The 24,009-nt window shown below is 30.8% G+C and overlaps 1 protein-coding gene across 3 annotated transcripts in view; it reads left to right on the forward strand.

Moving 5' to 3' along the window:
* LOC113518831 (carboxyl-terminal PDZ ligand of neuronal nitric oxide synthase protein) overlaps window positions 1-24,009 on the forward strand; it is a 239,020-nt gene that overhangs the window by 169,706 nt on the left and 45,305 nt on the right. The window contains exon 1 of one of the 3 annotated variants that reach the window (XM_026903834.3): window positions 8,797-9,601. The exons of the other annotated variants lie outside the window; for them this stretch is intronic. Coding sequence (XP_026759635.2) covers window positions 8,924-9,601 — 678 coding nt within the window. The 5' untranslated portion in view covers window positions 8,797-8,923. Of the gene's footprint in view, window positions 1-8,796; window positions 9,602-24,009 lie in introns of those variants that run through there. 3 annotated transcript variants of the gene reach the window in all.

Here is a 24,009-nt window from a genome sequence, read left to right on the forward strand (position 1 = left end):
GAATTTTCTTTCGATTATTAATGACAAAATATTTTATACATTATTTTTTTATTAATTAATCAATTATAGGTTTTACAGTATGGTCCTGAACTATATATATATATATAGCCGTGTAAGTCCCATAGAATAGACCACCCCTTCTTTTTCCGTGAGTATCGTAAAAGGCGACTAAGGGAGCTTATGATCGAGGGATTGGCAGCAGCATGTCTCTTATACTCGTAACCAAAAGCATAACTGCGGTTGCCAAATCGCCTGCCAAGTATGGAAATTACAAAATTATTCCCTTTATTTCCTATGTTAAGTAGTGGACAGTTAACAGCTGATATGATGATGATATGACGGTTATAGCTTTAACACTTTAATTACTTATATTTTTTGTCTTTTCATAATAATTATTGGTAAAAAAAAAACTGCAATACAACTGTACAAGAAATCTAGTATTATCGTGCAGTTACTTATATATATAAGTATATATAACTCGATTGATTTTTCTTTGATGTACCTATTCGACTTTGTAGAAGAGACCGTCCACTCGTATTTCATGCCGGTGACGCAGGGAGTATTTATATTTATTTGCTACTCATGCGGATGATAATAAAGTACAGATCAAAGCAGTTCACGTTGCTGCGTACTGTCAATCTAGAAATATCTCGATCTTGCACGTAAATATTGTGATGACATTTTCATATTTTGTCCAATTTTTACTGAAACCTGGTCGACTTTTATAATAGTTCCTATACATATATAAAATATTTGAAAATAAATTTCAAATAATTATAATGTCTAGACTGGTGGCGTTGTAGTGTAGCTTCCTCATTCGTCATACTAAAAAAGAGTAGCGGATGAGATTCTTATGGATTCTTAACAATATTCCAAACCGACAGGTAGAGTTATTAAAAATTGACAAATTTATAAAACTTGTGTTTAAATTTATTTGAATAAAAATTATTTCTAATTTGTTCCATTTATTGTCAATTCATTTTAACGTAACTAGTAAACTTGAAAAATGTAAGATTGTTTTTAAATACAATACAAAACTGTTTTTGGTTCAGAGTTATCTTAATTGAAAAGTTGATTAAGCTCATTTACTTAGGTACTCATAATAATTTTGAGAAATTTTGCATTCCAAATCGCCATTTACATCTACCACGAGTAGATTGTTCGTAAGTTGATTCTCTTTAGAACATTACAATTGAAAACTCGATTCAAGTTCGCATCAACTTATTTATGAGATAGCAGCATGTAGAATGTTAGGATGCTAGTTTACAGGCATTCGTATATTACTATTATTTTGTGGTAGTGTTTCCATGTGCATTGTATTACGATTGACAAAAGAGTTTGAAGCTACTTCCGAAAAATTATTAAAGGAGGATGTGGTTTCAATTCATCTGTATTTTTTATGGCTTTGTTACATAACGCCGCCAATTCTATACCGATTTTGAGGTTGTTTGTCCCATATTAAAAGTGTAACGATTGAAGTTGACAATTTTGTTTGTGGACCGAAAAATTGCTAACTGCGAAACCAAACATAGATTCTGTTTAACGCTCAATTCCAATATGTAATATTATAAATCCTATTATTTTTAGTATGATATGTCTATAAAAGATTTCATTATTTTTTGGTATATTTTAACAGAATTAATAGAGCTGTTTTTTGCTAAACAAAATATGCCTGTGGGTATGTTGTCTCATTTTTTTAATATAGTACCATTGTAAGAACTACGTACCAACTATTACACATGTATAAATGTCCTCACAGCGGACCCCTCTAAAAACTAACGTACTTACGCTAGGACTGTAAACTCTGCATTACTGTAAAGTTGCCAGTCGTGAAAGTTTGGACAATATGTCGACACCATGTGCTTCCATCACGGAACTGTGTCGAGCGGACTATCAGAAAAACGCCCTAAGTCGCATATTGTAGTCACAATATTATGGCTTGCCTTATACGCATTGCATATAATTCAGCATTTTCACAGATAGACAAGATCAAATACTTACAAATCTCGCCTCTTATTCTTTCCTAAGTTTCACAATTATTTTGTTGTTAATTGTAAAAAAGACATTTTGTTTATTTAGAAAGTTTGTTGAATATCTTCTTAAATTTAGATATTTAAATATTAATGAAATGACATAATTACTATCGTAGTTTTATATTTATAATACTACCAAAACCTGTGCCTTTATATTCTTTTTTTTTATTGTAATTCGAATTGAGTGCCAAAAATTAAAGAAACTAATAATAGGTAACTCTTAAATTTTTATTATTATTATTATTTCAGCCGTTAACTGGCCACTGCTGAGCATTAGCATTCCCCATAAAGGAAGTTTTGCTAGTAGTTGCCATGCTTGGCAGGCGGATTGGCAACTGCAGTTAGATTTTTAGAAATATTTTAAGAGGGACGCTGCTGCCTATCATTCGCCCTCCCTTAGTCGGCTCTTACGACACCCACAGGAAAGGAAGAGGTAGGCCACCTCTTCCTTCTATGCCGGGGTACGCACGGCATGCGCTCTTACGTACTCATTAGTATACTTAGTCTTTTCTTAATACTCCGTTCTCTTGGACATGATTTAAAAATGTATAGATAGATAAACAGAGATATTACACTCTGTATAATCCAATTTCTCTATCTTTTGGAATATGTAAGACACTACAATTTGCTTATATTTATAATATAAGCAATATATATATATATATATATATATATATATATATATATATACATTTACATAAAATGATATCTGTTACAACATAGTCAATTGTACGTAATTATAGACATTCCTATTGCGCAACTTTGAAAATGTTATCTGTAATTAAATAACAATACTGCATCAATATCTATACATAAGTTTTTTCAGAACATTGTTAGCAGAAGAAATGGCCACCACATTTTTCGATATCGTTCAAACCAGTCGCATGTCTATGATTTCGATCACGTGCTTCATTTCGATTTTATATATTGGGTAACCTTTCATTCCATATCAGCCCTTAACTGTCTGCTACTGAACATAGGTCTCCCCCTATTAAAGGTTTTGCCAGTAGTTGCCACACTTGGCAAGCGAGTTGACAACCACAGTTAGGATTTAGTGCTGTAAAAGAAACGCTACTACCTATCTTTCGACCATTAAGTTCTCTCAGTTGCCTCTTACGACACCTATGAGAAAGGAAGGGGATAGCTTATACTTAATATATTTTATATTAGTATCATTGGACCAATATGTAGAATAAATCTGTAATTCAATAAAACAATGTAATGCTGTTGTTTCTAAATCCTGTGAACTTATTTCGACAAAATTTAATATAAAAATTATGAGTTGATATTTCGCTATAGACAAATACATGCTTATTTTCAGGTCAAATGTAGGTAGGCATATTTACCTTTGAGTTTTACCGGGCCCTTCTGCTAGTATCTTCGCCTCCTGTCATCCCAAACCAAAGAAGAATTTGGTTTACAAAAGATTTTATGTTTTTACTGAAAAATATTTCCAAAGTTTATGCTAATTAACAATCAAGTTCTGAAAGGAAGTCGGGGAGAGTTTTAAAATAAATTTATTCCCAGCCAAATATAAATTTACGAGACATCTAAGGCAGGCTTATTTCTATTTTTGGAAGAAACAATCATAGTTTGCGAAGTTTGTTAATATTACTCGCATTATAACTAATTATTAATTATTTTGGAATTAGTTTGTATTAAGCCTATAACTCGCTACTTATCGTGAAAACTTTTTGTACCAACTAATCCTGCCACTACTTGTATTAATACTAGCTATGGCACAAGGCTATATTTGCCTGAATAAAAACTATCCTACAATCCAAATTAATACCTATCTATTTGTATACCTACCGTATTCTATCCAAATTCGTTCAACCTTTCAAGCTTATTGAGTACTAAACATTATTGTAAAGTTTCACATTTAAAATGTTAGTAAGATTAGAAGAAAACAAAGAGGCTTAACCGACGCGGAACTCATTACCTGCCGTACCGATGGGAATTTCCAAAAACATTTTCAGTGAATGTTTACGTCACATAAGGAACCTGAGTGCAGAATTTGAAGTTTGTAAGCTTTATGGTTTTCGTGATTTGTTATTAGCCAGAGAGGAAGTAATGTTTTGTTTATATACATATATACATATTACAATACTATCTATTCACAAATTATATCTTGAGCACAGAAAGGGCTTAATTTTATTTTTATCCGACTTTAAAAAAGAGGTTCTCTATTAGATTGTGTTTTTTTATGTCGTAATTCTGACATTTATAAACCGATTTTCAAAATTCAGTTTTTACTTTCAGATTGGTCCCATACAAATTTTATTAAAACCGGTTCAGTACTTTAGTTCTTAAATAAAAACTGATTTTTCCATAATTAAAGCCGGTTTTTTTTTTTGGAACACATTCTTTAATTATTATTTTATAATAATTTACTCTATTAACAATACAATCTTTTACTATATATTGTAAATATTCATTTATTTAGTATATATATATATATATATATATATATATATATATATATATATATATATATATATATATATATATATATATATATATATATATATATAATTACAAATTGCGAGTTACATTGCAACAGAGTGGAAAGCTCGACCACGGGAACCTCTAGTAAATACGTAATATTAATAATTCAATTAGTGTGTTTGACGCTCCAACAGCCAATTGGCGTGAAATTTAATAATACATGCAAGTATTACGTCTATAAATAATAATATCTTGATAGTATATTCATATATTTACTTATGCCACATAAGAACATATAGCATGAAGTAAAATCATCGTCATCATCATAATCATATCAGCTTAAAACTGTCCACTGCTGAACATGAGTCTACCCCAAGGGGGAGGGATTTTGCCAGTAGTTGTCACGCTTGGCAGGCGGATTGGCAACCACAGTCTGGCTTTAAAGATGTTTTAAGAGGGACGCTGCTGCCCATTCCTCGCCCTCCCTTAGTCGCCTTTTACATAACCTACAGGATAGGAAGGGGTGTTCTATTCTATGCCGGGACCACTCGGCAATGAAGTAAGATATTATCTTATAAATGAAATACACTCGTAAATCAATGTGTTTTGACGAAGTTGCTGCTAAATATAAATTAATTATAACATCTTTGAAAATATTCGGACATATTACTAATAATATACGAGTATCTACCTAAAATTATTTTAGACTCACTAATTACAACGCGTTATTATTTATTTATTTTATTAGTCATAGATATCTTAATTGCACGGATACATATGTTTACATTTCAGTAATGTTGTGCCATTTTACTATATTTCCTACTATCATCGTATATTAATATAACGTTTCTTAATGCAGACATAAATGTAGGTCATTTAAAAAAAAATCTAATAAAAGTATGTATAGTTTTGTTTTTGTAAGAATTAGTATGAAAGGTGTTCAGTAATCAGCAATTGAACCCTAATCGGTAATTGTTCGATCCAATATCTGTATGTTGATGACATGAAGTCGATATGGCGGAGGACATACAAGTTACTTTTATAATCTGTATGTTGCGTCGTCACAGCTAAATATATTATTATAATATTTTATAATTGAGTAAATAGTAGCCTAATTGAAAGAATGATATATGTTTGATCAGAAAATTATGAGATATAAACCCTTCTACACTCTACAAAAATAGATATTTATCAATAAGGTTGTCATACAAAATCATCGGTTGTCAATCCGCTTGCTAAGCGTGGTAACTACTGGCAAACCCCCCCAAGGCTTATGTTCAACAATGATGATGGCGAAGGTAAAATCTTTAATTTGAAGTCTAAAAAGCCACTACACTTTCTTATGTAAGTAAACAACAGTATCTATGGTGATTGTGATATTTTGTAAATGAATATTCTAAATAAAATAGCTATTAAATGTTTAGTATCCCACATTTTAATTTTTATACTATTTCAATAGCGCAGTACAGTATATAGAATAAACACTTCGTGTAAGACATTTTTCTATAAAATTATTCTGTACGACCATTCATTCTTTAAACGAAACATTTTGTCATGTAATATTAAACTATAATATAATAAATAATATTTACACTAAATCATGACACAGATTTTAGATATTTTCTCTGTATTTTTTTAATATAAAATAATTATGATTCAAAATCGGAATAAGAGTATAATTCTAAAAAAAAGACATAGATGAAAAAATTATAAAACAAAACAAAAATTAATTATGAACAATAATAATAATCTATTCTAATTGGGACAAAAATAGCAAGAATATATTAAAATTTAATAGAACAAAACTAAAGCATTATTATTTTCGAATACCGTATTAATTTATTCTTCAAAATAGCATATTATTGTTACACAAATAAAATTTATATCATCTAATGTATTGAAGTAATTCAATATCACTTCACTACATATTAGCCTGTTTGATTATTGTTAAGATGAAAATAAATAAAGCTACAAACAATTCAGAACTAAAAAAGCTAATGTAATTTTCTCGAAGATAGGTAAAAAACAAAACGCGATGGTGCGTTGAAAAAATATTTTAATCACCATACTCGTATACTTAACCAACAGTAATAGAACGGCAGTATCGGTCTGTTTATTAGTGTGGTCTAAATCTGTCAGTGCCACCATATCTCTCTAAGCATGTCAAACAGTCGAACGTTCAGATCATCTATGTTACTGATATGTTATTTTTTGTTATGAAATCATCTTTAAATTCGGCAAAATAGTGTTTATCGTTATAAGTTTTAATCTGGACTTTGAAATCTGTCTAATTTTGTAAATTGAAACAAAATAACTTTGCTAATAGCATCAATTGAATGAACTTTAAACAAAGCTTATTAAAAACTTCATTTCAGATTATAAGCCCTGGAGGCCGACAAAGAGAGTTTAAAGTTGGGTGACGAAATACTCTTTGAAGAGATAGCATCTCTTGAACCTCTGCGCCGATCTCACTGATCTATGACTTTTAATAGCCCTTTAATGCTTACAAAATGTGATATGCCTAAATAGTCTTCCACTATAATGATATAATATAAGAGCGACAAGAGAATTAAAAATTTACATTTTGTTATTGAGGTTGAAGCTTTATTTGACTATAAAATTTATAATCCTATTAAAGTATTAACAAATAGGATTGTTATAATATTTTAATATTAATTTACATATATAAGAATTCAGAATTATATAGAACAATATTTAAAAGTCCGCAGTTCAAAATTCCATATCTGACATCTAATATCTGGTATGACTAGTGACTTATTGATATACTGTCTTACCAGAAAAATATTAAATTTGCCATAGACAGTACATGTTTAGATTTCTTACTACAAAATCGTGTCTAATATCTATGTCTAAAAGAAAGAAAGTGTCATTAAAAATAAAAGTTATTGAAAGTAATAAATTTTATTAAAATAAATTTAATATTATGTCTCATAAAATTACAAATAATTATCATTACACCGATTAAAAATTATTTTATCACTTAGTCAAAATTTTGTTAAACTTCGTTTAGACAGACAGTGTTTTAAATGTTTTTGTAATAAGGTTGTTGCATAATTTACACCAAATTTAAAAACGAGATTACCCAAGTACTTACCTGGTATATAAAAAAAAATTGTAAAGAGTATCTATATATTTCATTACTCTAAGTCATGATATACACGCAGCTCCTTTTTATAGACAATATAAATCTTCTATTCCACAAGCTACTCGACTTTTATAATCAATTACAGTCGCCGATCACTCGTTCCCGAACGCCATAAATATTCAAGAAGTAACAGAGTTGTTTGCGTTAAAATGTCTTGGTAGCTTTTTAATTACGGCAATTGATTGCCGATAATTTTATTACACTTAGAGTAAATTGTGGTATTCTTAGGTAAATGCAAACGAAATGTTCGATGTGTAAATATTGCTCAACAAAAAAAAAACATTTGATCACCAGAAGTTAAATGAAGTATGGTCTATTTTAATAAAATCTTGTGAAAAGGTAAAATAAAAATTCAACAAAACTTGTCGAATTTTTGTCACAGACACATTCTGTAATTGAAATTAGTACAAATCCAAACATACAACCATTTAATCGACTTTTATTTGTACTAATATTGGACATTAGCAGGTTGTCTTGTGGTGGGTTATTTGTTTGTTTGTATTTTAATTAAGCTTTATTAAGACACACCATGACAGTATACAATTTTCTGTAATAACTAAATTGTCATTAAATTTTATAAATTAAGTTAGCACTTCCGAACGAGCAGATTTCTCAACTTGTTTATTATTCCCTGTGGTACAAAAAAAGTTAGCACTTCTTTTTGCAGGGTATGTACATTGCTGAAATTCATATATAATAAACTATGACCTATATTGATCTTGTTGAATAATAACTATAGTGAATCATGTTGAATTATACTACAGTGGCCAGTACTAAGAATTGCAATAAATACGCCTGATTATGTTTCAAAATTACTAAAATAATTGTATTATTTACACATTATACGAGTAACGATGATGAAGGTGCATATATTAAAATGGTATAATAATCAAATTAGTAATATTTATAAATTCTGTTGAACGGAACTTTATGATAACAAACTTGGGATTGTTGAATTATATTAAGTACTGGTGTACTACTGAAAAAAGGTATAAAACAATTCTATAAATAATAATTGTTCTACATTTGATTACTGAAATCCACATTCTATGTTCCATCGCCATATCTTGGAGAAATGATCTGTTGGAAGTACGCGAATGTTTATTTGTGGTGCTGCAAGCGACGCGCGACTCACGCGCCATCCATGCCGCCACCACTTCAGTTGTTTAGTGGGATGCCGTGCCGATGCACGTGCTCCCCACTAGTGCAAATGGTGAATTCGTGAAACAAATTACCGACATACGTTAATATTTAATAATTATAATAAAAATTCATAATGTCTAACCACAAAGACAACAACGTTAAGAATAGGAAAAATGATCATCTACTGAAGAACTTGCCTACCGAAGTTTTACTCAAAGCTAGAAGCACACTAGTTTCTCTCAGTGGAGCTTTAAAACCAAAACATGATCAACAGGAAAAACCAAGATTAACAAAACAAGATATAAAGGAGAGAAAAAATGATAAATTGAAAAACAGCAGATCAGAACCAGAATTCAGTGAAATGCGTAAAAACAAACATAGAAGTCGCATAAATGGTAGCGTCTCTCGCGAGTATGTTAGTGGTGTGAAGCCACGGCCTCTTTCAGTAGGAGCTATCAAACGATATGAGAAAGACACAGATGAATACCATTGTGGCAGTTTTTCAAAGGATGTATCACCCTTACACCAAAGGCAGTACGAGTCTTCGGAAGATATTTGCGTACAATCACGGCTTGTAATACCGGTAATCGAAAGATTGAGTAATCAAGATATGGCAATGCATGATCCCAACGATAGACCTCGAAAGAAATTATCATTCCGTGAACCAGAAATTATTAGCAGCGGTAGTGCTACTCTCGGACGTTCTCACAAACTTATGGGAGTAAATAGCCTCACGCGAAGACCTAATAGAGTGTCCTTACGTTCCGATGCACGTTCCTCAAGTTTAGAAGGTTTGGACTCCGATTTAGAGGTATTGTATAACTTGAAGAATTACTAAGATTAATTAATTATCCTAATTTCTATTTTATGTTAATGTTGATCCTTTAGTTAAGAGTAAATTTTAAATATGGTAGCACCATGTATTTATTAATTTACAAAATATTAGTTTGATGCTTTAATTTCTTCATAAAATTATAAACAAATCGATGTCGAGCTGTATTCAGAACACCAATAAAATTTAAATGACTTGTTCAACAAATGCTATAAAACTATGTAACTACTTCAACTCATGTGTTCTAGTATGTATATTGAATAGCAAGGAAAACTATATAAATTTAGAAGATCAGGTTCACTATATTATATGAGTCAATTGAAAGTGTATGATACTAATTAGATAATTAATTAAATAAATTTTAAATATACCAGATTTTGAACTGGATCTTCAGAAATATAACGGTAAAAATCACATCTAGTCTGTATGTAACAGACAGACAGATAGACAAAAATTATAAAAAAAAAATGTTTTGACTTCTTTGTCCTTATTAAGCCGCCTAATTTTCTCTCATATACAAACTTATACTTTAAATATCTTCTATGTACAAACATCATCTAGTTACAATTTTTTTTAATTAGTATAAGATTATATAAATTATATTTTAATAATTTACTCATAATTTTTACTACAAATATATTTAAGTCGGTAAATGAAAAAATCTTATTATGGCAACGCTACAATTAATAAGTATTAAGTTAACTACTAATTTTAATCCAGAACAATAAAATGCTGGATAGAAAAGGGACTTGACGCAATATTATTTGATGAAAAACGTGCAGTGATATGAGTTCATAAAACTGTGTATTTTGGCAAAGTAGTCGTAAAAACAAACACAAAACTACCTATCATACGGTTTTCCGTCAGTTACGATTGGATATGCTGATTTTCTTTCTATCTATCCTGTAATGTCTAAACTCGTTCTATATATTGAGCAAGAGGTCTTATTAACATGTAATTGAAGAAATTAATTAATCATTAACATTTTAACTATTCAAGATATTACTTATATACATATGCAATCCTTACTAAGTAATGTAAATTGAAAGTGAGTTTGTTTAGTGCCTTAACGACTATATAAGATGTAAAAGAATATAGCCTACTTTTATCCCGATTAGTAAACACATTATCCCAGTCAAGTGAACGAAGTCGCGAGTAAAAGTTAGTAATTGCATAAAAATATAATCGACACATCAAAAAATGGAGTTCTAGATAAAAAGTATGATTGATAGGGAGCAAATTAAATGGATACCTTTTTAATCCCAAACTAATATATTGTTCCTATTAGTATATATACTTGTTCTTATCAATACGCAGATTTTACAACATTTCGATAAAGACAACCGCGATTTTTATAGAAAGAGTGCTTTGACTGCTTTTATATTGTGAACAGTTTTTCATTGTTTGCGTAAATATAAAATACTGTAGTTTTGATAATTCTTTGCACGCGTGTACATATATAGAATCATACCTATCCGTGATATTATATATATAAATCTGCTTTATTGACTATTTTCATAGACAATATTTCATGTTGTTTTTTATAATTTTGTTTCTGTTTCGACTTCGCGGAAGCTATGACCTTTATATAAATCGAAATCTCCAGCGACAATTCTGCGTATTATTCCTCGTAGCATTACGTCAAAGACCATACTTCCGTCGTCTGCATCATTTATTATTTAGAAAACTTTAGTGAACCTGGTTATGTTTGCGTGAGATATTTTCGAACCGTCGCCGACGTGTGAATTACGCGGGATCGGTAACCGAAACGGGTCTCGCTGTCATTAATTCTTCTGTACGTTTAGTTTACGTGCTATATCAACATACAAGTGCTAATGGAGTGAAATGAAGCATACAATGTACGCTAGGGCCTACCAGTATGTGTGTGTAATGTACATTTAAATCAACGAAAAACAACTATAATATGTAGAATGTACCGACAATTCAATAGATATCTACTAGCAATGCTTTTAAAATTCAATGGTTAGATGTATATTTAAAACAAAACACAATTGTTTATCAAACAATCCGTTATTAGCCCATGTGTGAAGACTCTCAAAAACTACGTCTATTTCTGGTCAGGTGACGTTCAATACAAACCAATCAATAATAAATCAATATTGATGACATTTGTGCAGTATTTGCGGTGAGCTGTTTCAATCAGACACATCAATTATATCACAGGCACCTATATCTGTTGCTGCTGTCGTTGTTATTAGTTACTGGTCGTCTCCATGACTACAATCGCATGATCGTAATAATATAAAATTAATTCCAAATAATATGTGCATTTGTACTAAACTTTATTGTAATAATGGTTGAGTTTAATAGCTACAAATTAGTACCAAAATTTAACAATAAAACAAATGTTACTTAAGAATAAAAGAAAATCTTAATTCGACTATATATTACAAATGAACTATAAAATATCCCCGTACTAATACTTACATAGGTATAGTACTGAATAAACAATCTTCAATTTATAATTTTTAAATATATCAAGAATAAAACCTTTAATTTAGAAAAGAAGTAAATAATAATATGGTACTATAATAAAAATACTTATGAAAATGGTTCTATTCAGATAGCCATGAACTAGTGTTCTGTCTCGTATTTTTTTTAGAAAACCAGGCTAGGTTAATTTTTTTTCTTTTGTAACTTCTATTAGTAAGCATTATAAAACTAAACTTAATATTTTAGTTGAAATGAATAGTATTTCAATTAAAGTATTAAGTTTAATTTTACTCAGACTTAGGGATTATTAATAATTATGAAATTGTGAGACATATACGATAATTCAGTATGAGACATTCAATTTTTAGTAGAATAAATTAAATTTATATTCAGAGATTACTTATTAATCTTTAATAAAACATTTTTTCTTCTACCTAAAATAATTTTCATTTACTTTGTGATACTTTCGCTGAAATAAATTCTAGACAGTTTCAATTTGGTAAATATTGTACAATGTTTACATAAATTATGAAGTACGACGAGGACAAGAGGACCTCATAATTTGATAGGTATAAATACCTACTCAATTTAAATTACATTTTAATATGGAATGTTGGCGATTGGATTTATTTTTTCTATACATTTTTATCATCATCTTCATCATCATCATCTCAGCTATTATCAGTGCATTGCTGTACATAAGATTTCCCCTTAGGGGGTTAGTTGCCACGCTTGACAGACGAATTGGCAACCGCAGATAGGCTTTGGAGATGTAAGGAAAGGCGAGGTATGGGCAGCAGTGTCCCTATTAAAATCTCACCAAATCTAACTACTAGAAAGAGATTATTAGTAATAGAGCCCAGTAGCCACATTGCTAGCAATATACCCTATCGGATCGACCTCCACGCGATCACTAGGAAGACCATCGTGTTAATTCCAGCAGCAGTATTTCCGAACCGATACGACAACATAACCTTCAAGAAAAGAGTATATTCCTTTTTAAAAGGCCAGCAGCACACCTGCAATGCCGCTGGTGTTGTGGGTGATCATGGGCAGCGGTAGTCACTTACCATCAGGTGAGCCGCATGCTCGTTTGCCCCCTGTGTTGAAAAAAAAAAAAAAAAAACAAAAAAAAAATCTTGTGAACTTCGTCAAGATGAGTAAACTGACATACTTTCTTCCTCACCTATCATCTCTCGCTGGTGCTTCACCAATGTATATCGATAGCATAGGCGAGGTTACCATTCTATTATCATCTATTGAAAATATTGCAATTAATTCTCATTATTATGTTCCCCAAACCTGCTATCTTATCAGCAATTAAAAAATCTGGTCTCAAATTGACCCTAGGTATTATTTGTGTCTAAACAAATAATATCGTTAGAGTTCTTTTTTTCAATTGTGTTCATTTTTACATCGTTATAACTTCCAGGTCAGTGAAATCAAAACTTTGCTATTATAAGTACTATAAAAAGTTTCTACCTATTAATGTCTAAAAAATATCAAATATTAGTTAAATCTTCACTGACGGACTCACTGATTATCAAATGTATATAACTAAATTAAAAGTACTTCTATTGTATCCACGTAACATTCACTTACCAATGGAAAATTGATAAGTAAATATAGATAATAGGTATATTTTCACTGAAACATTATTATTATTGAAGTGTAAATATTGAATTTTGATTTATAAAAGGGTCAAAACTTAGATTATATAAATACAGTGTCTCCATACAAATGCTTCAATAAAAACATTTTCATACAATTAGCGCGATAAATATGTAGTTATGAGTGATCCCCCTATAACGTCCATATTTTGTCTTATAAATTTTGCAACTTTTTAATGCTGACATAAATTTGATCCGTTTTTGAGGCTCGATGCTCTATCTATATAATCTAAGGGTTAAAAGTAGCTCCAAATGGTTCGTGTAATATACACATGGCTCTGCATCACCAGTTCTTGGTTTGACTTGGCTTGACACACTGCCGCGTATATAAATTATATTATTTTGTCTATCGCGACAATGTTTCTCATTAATTTATCTTATTAATTTTTTCAAAACGTTTACGTAATAAGTTTAGGTATTTTAATTTAAATCAGTTTATTGTAAACGTATCTATAGTGCATTTCAATAAAATATTATGAAAAAGTAAACAAACAAATAATGAACCTTGTCATAAAACAATTTATTGGAGTTTAATAGTAACATAATAAAAAAATCGATTAATCGATTAAATGTTTTAATTAATACTTATTTTATTTAGAGAGTGTTTTTGTAATAATTTCAATGAAATTCGTCATCATTTGAGTATGTTCTATTGAAATGGACTATAAGTTTTGTTTTATTTTTTTATTCAATTAAATAAATTCATTTATATGGTAAACTATTACTATTGAATGCGAAAACTATGAGCCTTATGAAAAGCTCAATTTGTTTACTTTGTACTGCCCGATAATTCTTATTGGTTTTTCACTATTCATTACATGTATTTAGAATCTATATTTTGTGCCACTACTACAGCGAACGAAAAAGGAGGGTAATGATTTTGACTGGTATGTTAATTTGTTTTCTCATAACTTCTAAACTTTCACCAGAAGGAGACTTTGTACAAAAGTCGATTGCTTGGGTACCTCTGTCCCATTCGTGTTTCTACCGTGAATCAGTTGTGTTTGCATGGCTGTGTTTCGGTTTGAAGGGTGGGATATGACGTGAATTTACTGGGTACAGAGGAATAACATCTGAGTCCTCAAGAATGGCAACGCATGGGAGGTATCATGAGCGAAAAAGTATACTTTGTTATATCCATGGTACTGCTCCTGTCTATAGGCGATGGTTACTACTTTCCATCAGGTGGGCCGTCAGCTTGTGTGCTATTCTAAGTTGTATAAAAAAATCAAACTACTTATTATAATGTAACAATTTATCACCTACTCTAGCAAATCAGTTCTAACAGTAATAAGTGAGACGAAGTTCATCACGTTATAAATATGGAGTGCGCTATATGACCATATCATACATAAAATTGCATACGACCACGAGTATCCTTTGAACATCACTAAAATATTTACTACATTAAAATATTTTACGTGAATGTTATTTAATAGACAATAAATATTAAATAGTTTGTACATGTTAATTTTAAGTAAGAAAATTTATTTATTTTAGTTTTTAAACTTACTTTTTATTTTGAAATTTGACATTGTGAAGACTTAATAAGAAAACATTTTGTCAAAGAATATTAAATACTATCTATTGCCAACTTCTTAAATCATACATTTATTTTTAATCTCTTAAAGACTTGCAGATAAACCGTATATTTATTTATGTTGTCTTAAAAACTTGCAGATACGTGAGGAAGTAAAACTACATTTATAAGTGAATAAATAATCAATGTGTACCTTGCTTTCGGTCTTTTGAACATTTTACCATACATTGAAACGAATGGTATGGCGCCGTCTCTAGTTGCTGTTATATCAAATGGAAATTTTAATTTTAGGCATGAGTTTAGAGAAATGGTTCCTCAGAATTGATCGCATTATACATATTAAATCCTTCAGTATATTCCATGAAAATTGAGCGACAATTACACGACAGCATTAGAGACAAATATAAAATACATCGTAATCTCAGTTACTCAACTGAGTACAAAATGTAAACTGCGTATTTTCATATTAAAATTTTTCTATTTTCTAAAAAGATAAGAATCTCACAAGGCATTCACCCTCTCATAATAATTTCTTATTATTATTTCAGCCGTTAACTGTCCACTGCTGAACATTAGCCTTCCTCATAAGGGGAGTTTTGCCAGTAGTTGCCACGCTTGGCGCCTGCCAACCGCAGTTGATGAGGACTCAGTTGACAGATGTTTTAAGAGGGACACTGCTGTCCATCCCTCCACCATATGCTCCCTTAGTCGCCTCTTACGACGCCCATGGGAAAGGAAGGAGTGGTCCATTCTATTCCGACACCTACATGGCGAAATTCATAATATTTATTTTCTTATAATCATTAATTTACATCAATCTAAACTGATATGCCCCGTAAATTATATTAATAAAATCGTATTGTAGATAAGTAGCTATAGAAACTTATCTATATAAAAAAAAACAAAATATTCTAGTAGGCAATTCGATGATATAATGAATAATACATGATTTCGCAACTGCCACTTTTTAAAAGAGTTCATACCGAAGATTACCGAAATTACCTATCAATTTTCAAAAACAATTAAAAAGTTTTCCGTAAAAAGTTTCAGTTAGCGAACTAAGACATTAATCTTGCAATAATATTATTATTAAGCTGTCACTGTGATTTCAATTTTGATGGCAAACAAAGAATGATAAATTCCCAAGCAAAATATGCAATAGGCGTAAAATTTCTAGTATTTGATTTATATGCAATGTTTAAAGTTTTAGTTCGCTAACAGAGTACTTTTTAAATGATTATTTAGAAATATTGAAATTGTTTAGTCGTTGTTGACAAATAACAGTGACATTGCCTCGCATTGTTACACTTTGATATAAACACTTTACTACAGCATTTGTTTTAAAGTAGCTGTACTTGCAATGTTATCTATGTGGTCAGGATATCATTGAATATTTTTTGTAACAATTGGTTGAACTTTCAAAACACCAGAAATCATAAGTAATTAAGAGGTAAAGAAGTGCATATGGCAAAATTATCCACATTGAAGGGGCAATTTAATATATCCCTGGAACAGTAACACCGTTCATAATTTTAATAAACGTAAATAAATAAATGCTACTGGAAATATTGACACCTAGCGTCAAAGTATAACTTATAATACGAGTATAAAGCTATCTTATACTGCAAACACTTGACAACTGTGTCTAATATTTGAACACTTTTTGTAAATACTTCCATACAGTATTTTCATATACTTCAAACTAGAAAGCTTAGAAGCAGCAGGTAATAGCTGGCTCTTGTTGCCAGGATTAAATAACTCAAAAGCCCTGATTTCTTTTAAATAAAAATCATACGTGTACATTAAACAAGGGCTCTCATTAGACACTGCAAACTAAACAAGTACATGACCCAATGAGGCTTATCCCCAAAAAGTGTTTGCAGATTTTGTCACAATGAGGAAAAAACACCGCAGCACTTAATTTGTGGCTATAGCCATAGCCCATTATATATAGCCCATTCATACATAAACAATATATCTCCTTCAGAAAACACACTTTATATCCTGAAGAGATAAAAAACATCTTAAAATTCCTATCATTGATAGAAATTAGCAACGAACTTTAAAAAAAGGGCGAACACGAAAGATCATAAAAAAGTCGCAGTGTCACAAGATTTTCTGTTTTAAAAAGCCCGTCCTTCGATAATAATAAACCATACATACAATATACAAACAATAGACAAACGGACTCGTGAATATTTGTATTGTACAGGGATTGAATCACAACCATAGAACGTTGAGTACTCAAGTAATATGTTTATTACATTTTATTGAGCGAGTCAAGCCAAGCCGATCTGATAGAGCAGGCATATTGATCGCTTCTTTTCTTTATGAAATTTAATCGCAGTCTCAAAGTCACCCCAGAGGGCTCGTAATATAAAAGCCAGTGCTGACCGTCAAGTTTAAATTGACTACTACTTTCTGAAACTTCATTAGGGACTGTGTAAATTAATATAAAATGAAAAAGTAATATATACACATACTAAGTGAGATAGGAATAATAAATAAATAATGATGCCATTATTTTTAAACAATTGTCGAAAACGACAAATATAGTAAATTCATTACATTTTCGTTATCTATCAAAATCAAAAAACAAATAAGACCATACAAATTTTCAGCTGTACTGTATGTACTGCGGAAGACAAATTTTTTTATAAAGGCCTGTTATATTATTCTGCACGCGATCAACATTTCAGATCTTCAAAAGCCATCGGCATTCAATAATTTATTTATTTGTACAACACTAAACCTAAGCAATATGAGAGCATATAAAACTGACCCTTAATCTTATACTCTTATCCGGACCCGGAAACACTACCAGCGGCGTTGTCGTAAACACGCGTCTGCAATTTATGGCCCCAACCTGATGTCCTAGACAGTACGTATCAAAGCTTTTATTCTAACCCGTTTCTTTCACCTCGAATGACGACTACCACAAAAATAGACAACTGACGTTCTCTGGAGATGAGATTGCCAAAGTTATGATCGGCGTATAAAGGTCATTGTCTCACTCTGACCAGCTTTTATTACATTGACAGTCGACACTAAAACCCATTCGCGTAAACTAAATTGATACTTAGAACTATGATAATAAACTATTACGCATCTGAAAATATATCAACATGGTCGTCAAGGATATTTTCAATCAAGACTGAATATAAATGTTCTTTATTTATGATTGATATTTGAAGCTAAAACATGTACGTCGTCAGAAGTACATAGTCTTTATAACTACACATCAATAGTTGATGCAACATGCTCATATCATAGTGTCCTTTCTATCTTGTCATTTTTATGACCATACAATGACTTGGTTTAAAAAAACTGATTCTGTAGCCTCGACATATATATATGTTGTATCAGAGGCATATATTATGAAGAATCTAGTATTAAATATTATGTCACGCAGTGTTGCTGCCTACTATTATATAAAACTCTGTACCCTAGTTTATGACAAAAAACAGCTCCTGTAGATTGATGTGATTGAAAGTGTTGTTAATAAATACCATTATATATAATGTAAAAAAGGTTCAATTCCTGTTTATACATGATTATATATTAATAGTTGTAATATACGACAATATATGGATTTATATATATTGTCGTTGTTATAAAAAATAGATTTAGGAAAGGAATAATCTTATAATAGAGTATTCGAAGGTGACAATATGTCTACGAAATTGAAGTATTTAATTGTATTTTCTTCTTTCAGTCAAAACATGTCTACATGATCTTACTAGAAAAATAAGAGTTGATAAATTTAATGAGTAACTTTTCGAAATATGCACTCTAACGTAAGCGGAAAGGGATTGTAATAGGGACACGCGACCCCATTACTATTAATATATCTGTCAAGTAGACCTCCCGCACGACCCCCCGCACCCTTCCCCTGGAAACTATCGTGGTCAATTCCTAGTGAATCTGTCACGATGGACCAATTGACCTGATTTCAACCTCACCTACTTACTAGCTGATTCTCCACCAGTATACCGATAGAGTAAGCAGCGGTATCATTTCATCATCATCCATTAAAAAAACGCTCTAACGTATAATAAATAATATAAATAATCATCTAGTATAGAGGATTATCTATTAAATACTGTAATACATATCAAAGTAAATACGTACATTTTTTTATATAGACATAACATGTGTACTAGCCAGAATTGTTTATTGAAAGAAAACCTCTCAAACGGTAATCATTAAAATTATTATAATTTGTTATCCAGGGTTAAATACGCTGCAAACAGACATATTAATGCTGCAGCTAGTTAATATTTCGTATAACGTTGATACATTTACTACGTTTTAGTGATTTCTGGCAAACTCCATTTACATAATTTTAAACTATTACCTATATATTTTACCAACCCACACTGGCTCGTTAACTCGTATTATAATAATTTCAAGAAGCGAAATCTCTAATTAACCCTAGTTAAAATAGTATTATTTTAGATAGCAAAGATCTAGATCTATCTACTTCGTAGATTTACAACGCCAATAGCTGTAGAGTGCTACTATTATGTGTAGGTGTATTATTATTATCTACTACTGAGCGATGAAATCTTCACTTACATCTGTAATTCAGTATACGGTAGTCAAAAACATTTTGTGAACTGTTGCCGAATAGATTTACCCATATTTCTGTGAATATACTAGCAATTTCCCGCGCGGAACTCGTTATCTCCTGCTCCTGTGGGAATTTCGGTAAATTCCTTTATAGTTCTGTATAAGGAACTCATTTTGGAAATTTCATGTTTCTAGACCCAGTGGTTTTTTATGTGCGTTGACCAATCATGCCTTCATTTTTATTTTGGGATCTAATAGTAATAGCTAGGGCGAATTTATTAACACTTTAATGATTAATTAGGTTTGTTATACTATTTCCAGCACTGGATAATTGATCGGGAATCGGCAGGCTTGATGATGACCAGATTGAAATCTACAACTTTTCAGTATTATATGAATTATCTACGAAACCATTGCTAGCTTGTGATCTTACCTGTGATGCTATCAGCTACAATCAATTTAGTTCAGTATACAGAATAAAAATAATCTTATGTAAGTTGTCTAAACACATAAAATTGATACAAGTTAACAAATTGCTTGGCTCAGGTAAAAAGTGTGAAGGTGTTTCAAATGTTCAACCATCGATCAGTGTCAAAGTTATTCATTTCACCATCTACTTAGCTATTATTCACAAAGTAACCTTCGAAACGATTATTTATTATGTTCGGTATTCGGGAAATTGAATGATTGCGTCGAATGATCGCATTTTGGACCAATTCCCAAAGTTTGCTCTGGGTAATTAATAAATGTATAACAAGTAACATATTAATACAATATCTTTTTCCCTGTCGATACTTTACACTGAACACAAGTTTACCTATTTCAACAAATTAACAACATTCTTCTTTAATGATCTTAACTTTAGGTATCTATGAGTATTTATTTTATCGATGAACTAATTCAAAATACTGGAAGGATAATTTTACTTAGATGTTTAAAGCAATAATTTCAATAGGCATATTCTAAAATGAAAAAACAGTTCTTTGATCATTTGTTGCTCAGTTCTTTGATTTAATGTTGAACAGTTCTTGGACTTTTTTTATATACGTAATAAGATATCCTCTTTAAAAATGCAAATAAGAAAAAAAAAAAAACAAAAGAAATTCTACGTTTAAATATTGTTCAACGTGCCTACAAAGGTTCATTTATTAAAGTAGAAAAACAATATTTATACCCAAATAAGTTACATTAAGAAAGTTAATACGTTTTTATACTAACCTGCCTAAGCTGGATCAATAATATGAAAATATTACCAATCAGTCATCCAAGTAGCTCCTAAATGTTCATTCAGTTTTTGGGAACGTTCATAAATTACCGTCATATTAGTGTCAACTGACGTGAAGACACGGGTGTGACAAGTGCTTACCCGTGTCTCGAGAATACTGCAGGAATCTTGTCAATTTCTGGCCATAGTCCAAGGTCTCCGTAGTCCAATGGTACTCCATATAGTGTCCACTCGATTGCGCTTAATAACACTAAAGTTCTGTTTACATATGCATCTCAACCAAACGAGTAAACATACCAACCGAGTTATTAACTATTCCTTGACATATATCGTCTTTGATATGTTCATTAGACAAGTATTAGTACCAAATTATATAAATATAATTTCTAAAATGCACAATTACACATAAAAAAAATATTTAAAATCAATATAGGCTAGCGCAAAGTCAGTTACAACCAGCGTGAACGTAATTCCAAAAACAGTCTCGTAGCTTTAATTCACTGTTTGTACATCTTAATGGTATTTTATTATACTGCTTCTCTAATATAATTTAAAGTACTTGTACTTCATTCCATTCTTTTTTATTGTAAAATATTTAAATTATTTTTGTATTCGATCGATTTTGTTATATAATCATTCTCAAGCAATAATAATAATTTACCAACTCTTAGTAAATACGTTAAATAAGAAACCAATACATAAAAAATTAAGTGTTTAAACTCAATGATATGAAATATCGAAACATAGGTTGTCCACAGATATGGAGAAAAAGGAATATTCTTGTGATGATGGAGTAAGTAAATGTGTTACTATTACCTAACATTACTTAAGAAGAACAAAAAACAAACTTCGATTATGACAAAACTAGTTATTTTGAATTATAGACTAAACTATTGAACCTATTTTGATAAAATTTATGTGTCTAATTTGTAAGTATCTATACACAAATCGATTTATAACGGGCAGAGTTATGAGTTAACAAACATAAAAAAATTACAACTGAATTGAAAATCTCCTCCATTTTTGAAATCAGTTGAAAATTAGTATACTTTGCTCTTAGGCATTCAACTGAATAATCTCTTTTTATCCGCTGCGTGGTCCGCGGCACATATGAAATGAACATTAATTAGGCATATGTCATATCCCACGCTCACCGCGCCACAAACCATTTTATCATTCTTTTGTAAAATACCATCCGTTTCAATTGTATACCCTTTTGCTCCTATTATGTCTTTATTTCTACTGCGTCACAATATTTCTGGGACCTAAATTGCGAATCGTAAAAACTTAAGTCGTATTTCTGACATCTGCTAGAGAAATTCGGTAGAAAATAAACCCAATGCCTTTCAATAAATGCTAACATTTATTAAAATCATTATAAATTCTTCTTTTGATTAATTTGTGAATAGGGACTTAAGTAAAAAAAAGAAGGAGCAGATGTATATACTCGTATGTGATATACATATCGTTTTACTTTCACTCTATTTACCTTTACAATATATAATATAATATGAGAAACTGGTTTAGTCGTAAACTCCTTGAAATACCTTTTAGTACTTTACTGTTATGTTAAAGTAGAAACACACATATATTTTTCAATAAATAAATTCTTTATTAGTATTATAAAATTAGTATTATATATTTAGTAGTAGTATAAAGTTTTAGTGGATAATAATGGAATGGTAACTCCGCTTGCGCCAGTGATTGGTGATAGGTGAGGATGAAACCAGATCAGTTAACCCATTGTAACAAATTTCACAAGAATTAATCACAACGATTTACAGGGAGAACCGCTTGGAGGTCGACCTGACTGGGTTATTTACTAGCAATGGAAGTTAACGTCCCCATCACTAACACTCCTCCTCCCTCCCTTAACTCCCTCCTTCTTTATTATAGCTAATGACACCACTATTTTTAATTTCATTTCTATAACTATATACATAGTACATTAAAATACAACAAACAAATATTAGTAATGTATCAAAGTTATGAGTTTACAAATTTTTTTTCATTTAATTTTTGCAGAAAATATTAACTATTTTTTTTTATACAACTTAGAATGGCAAACCAGCTGACGGTCCACCTGATGGAAAGTGGTAATCGTCGCCTACAGATATGAGCAGTACCATGGACATAACAGAGTATACTGTTTCGCCCATGATACTCCCCGTTGCGTTGCCATTCCTGAGGACTCACATGTTATTCCTCTGTACCCAGTAAGTTCACGCCATATCCCACCCTTCAAACCGAAACACAGCCATGCAAACACAACTGCTTCACGGTAGAAACACGAATGGGACAGAGGTAGCCAAGCAATCGACTTTTGTACAAAGTCTCCCTCTAGTAAACTATTAAATAACAAGAAAATATTATTTATAATTATAACTACGGATCCATTTTGTATACTGATGACACAGTCTAGATTATAATTGTTTAATAAACTATTCACGTATCATTCAAACTAGTAAACAGATAAATAAAAAAAAAAATGTTGTACAAATATCTTTAATAATACTTGATTTATTTTTCTGCGGAAAATGTAATGTTTCTAAATGTACGACAAAAACTTTATGTAAATTTAAGAACCTACGTAGTAGTACAATTGAACAAATTTAATGTAAATCGCAATATTAAAACGCCGTTTGGATATTTATTTACAGGAAAGGTATCCATGTCAATACAGAAATGTATGACGCACAGTCAGCGGCGGGATCTTAAGCTATATGATATTTTATGGCCAAATGAGATCTAGCTGAAACGGAAAATGGCAATTTTATATTGTTATTAATTATTATAGTCATTTTTCACATTCAAGTATAATCGTCAATCCTCGTTTAATTATCTCCTTGTCAGTAACAAATGTTTACGACATGCTTGTAGTCGCAAATTACGACCTCAAACGTCCCTCTTATTATGTCACAACGAA

This window comes from Galleria mellonella, unplaced genomic scaffold (genome assembly GCF_026898425.1).
Source record: "Galleria mellonella isolate WM207_F2 unplaced genomic scaffold, CSIRO_AGI_GalMel_v1 utg33, whole genome shotgun sequence".
Taxonomy (NCBI): domain Eukaryota; kingdom Metazoa; phylum Arthropoda; class Insecta; order Lepidoptera; family Pyralidae; genus Galleria; species Galleria mellonella.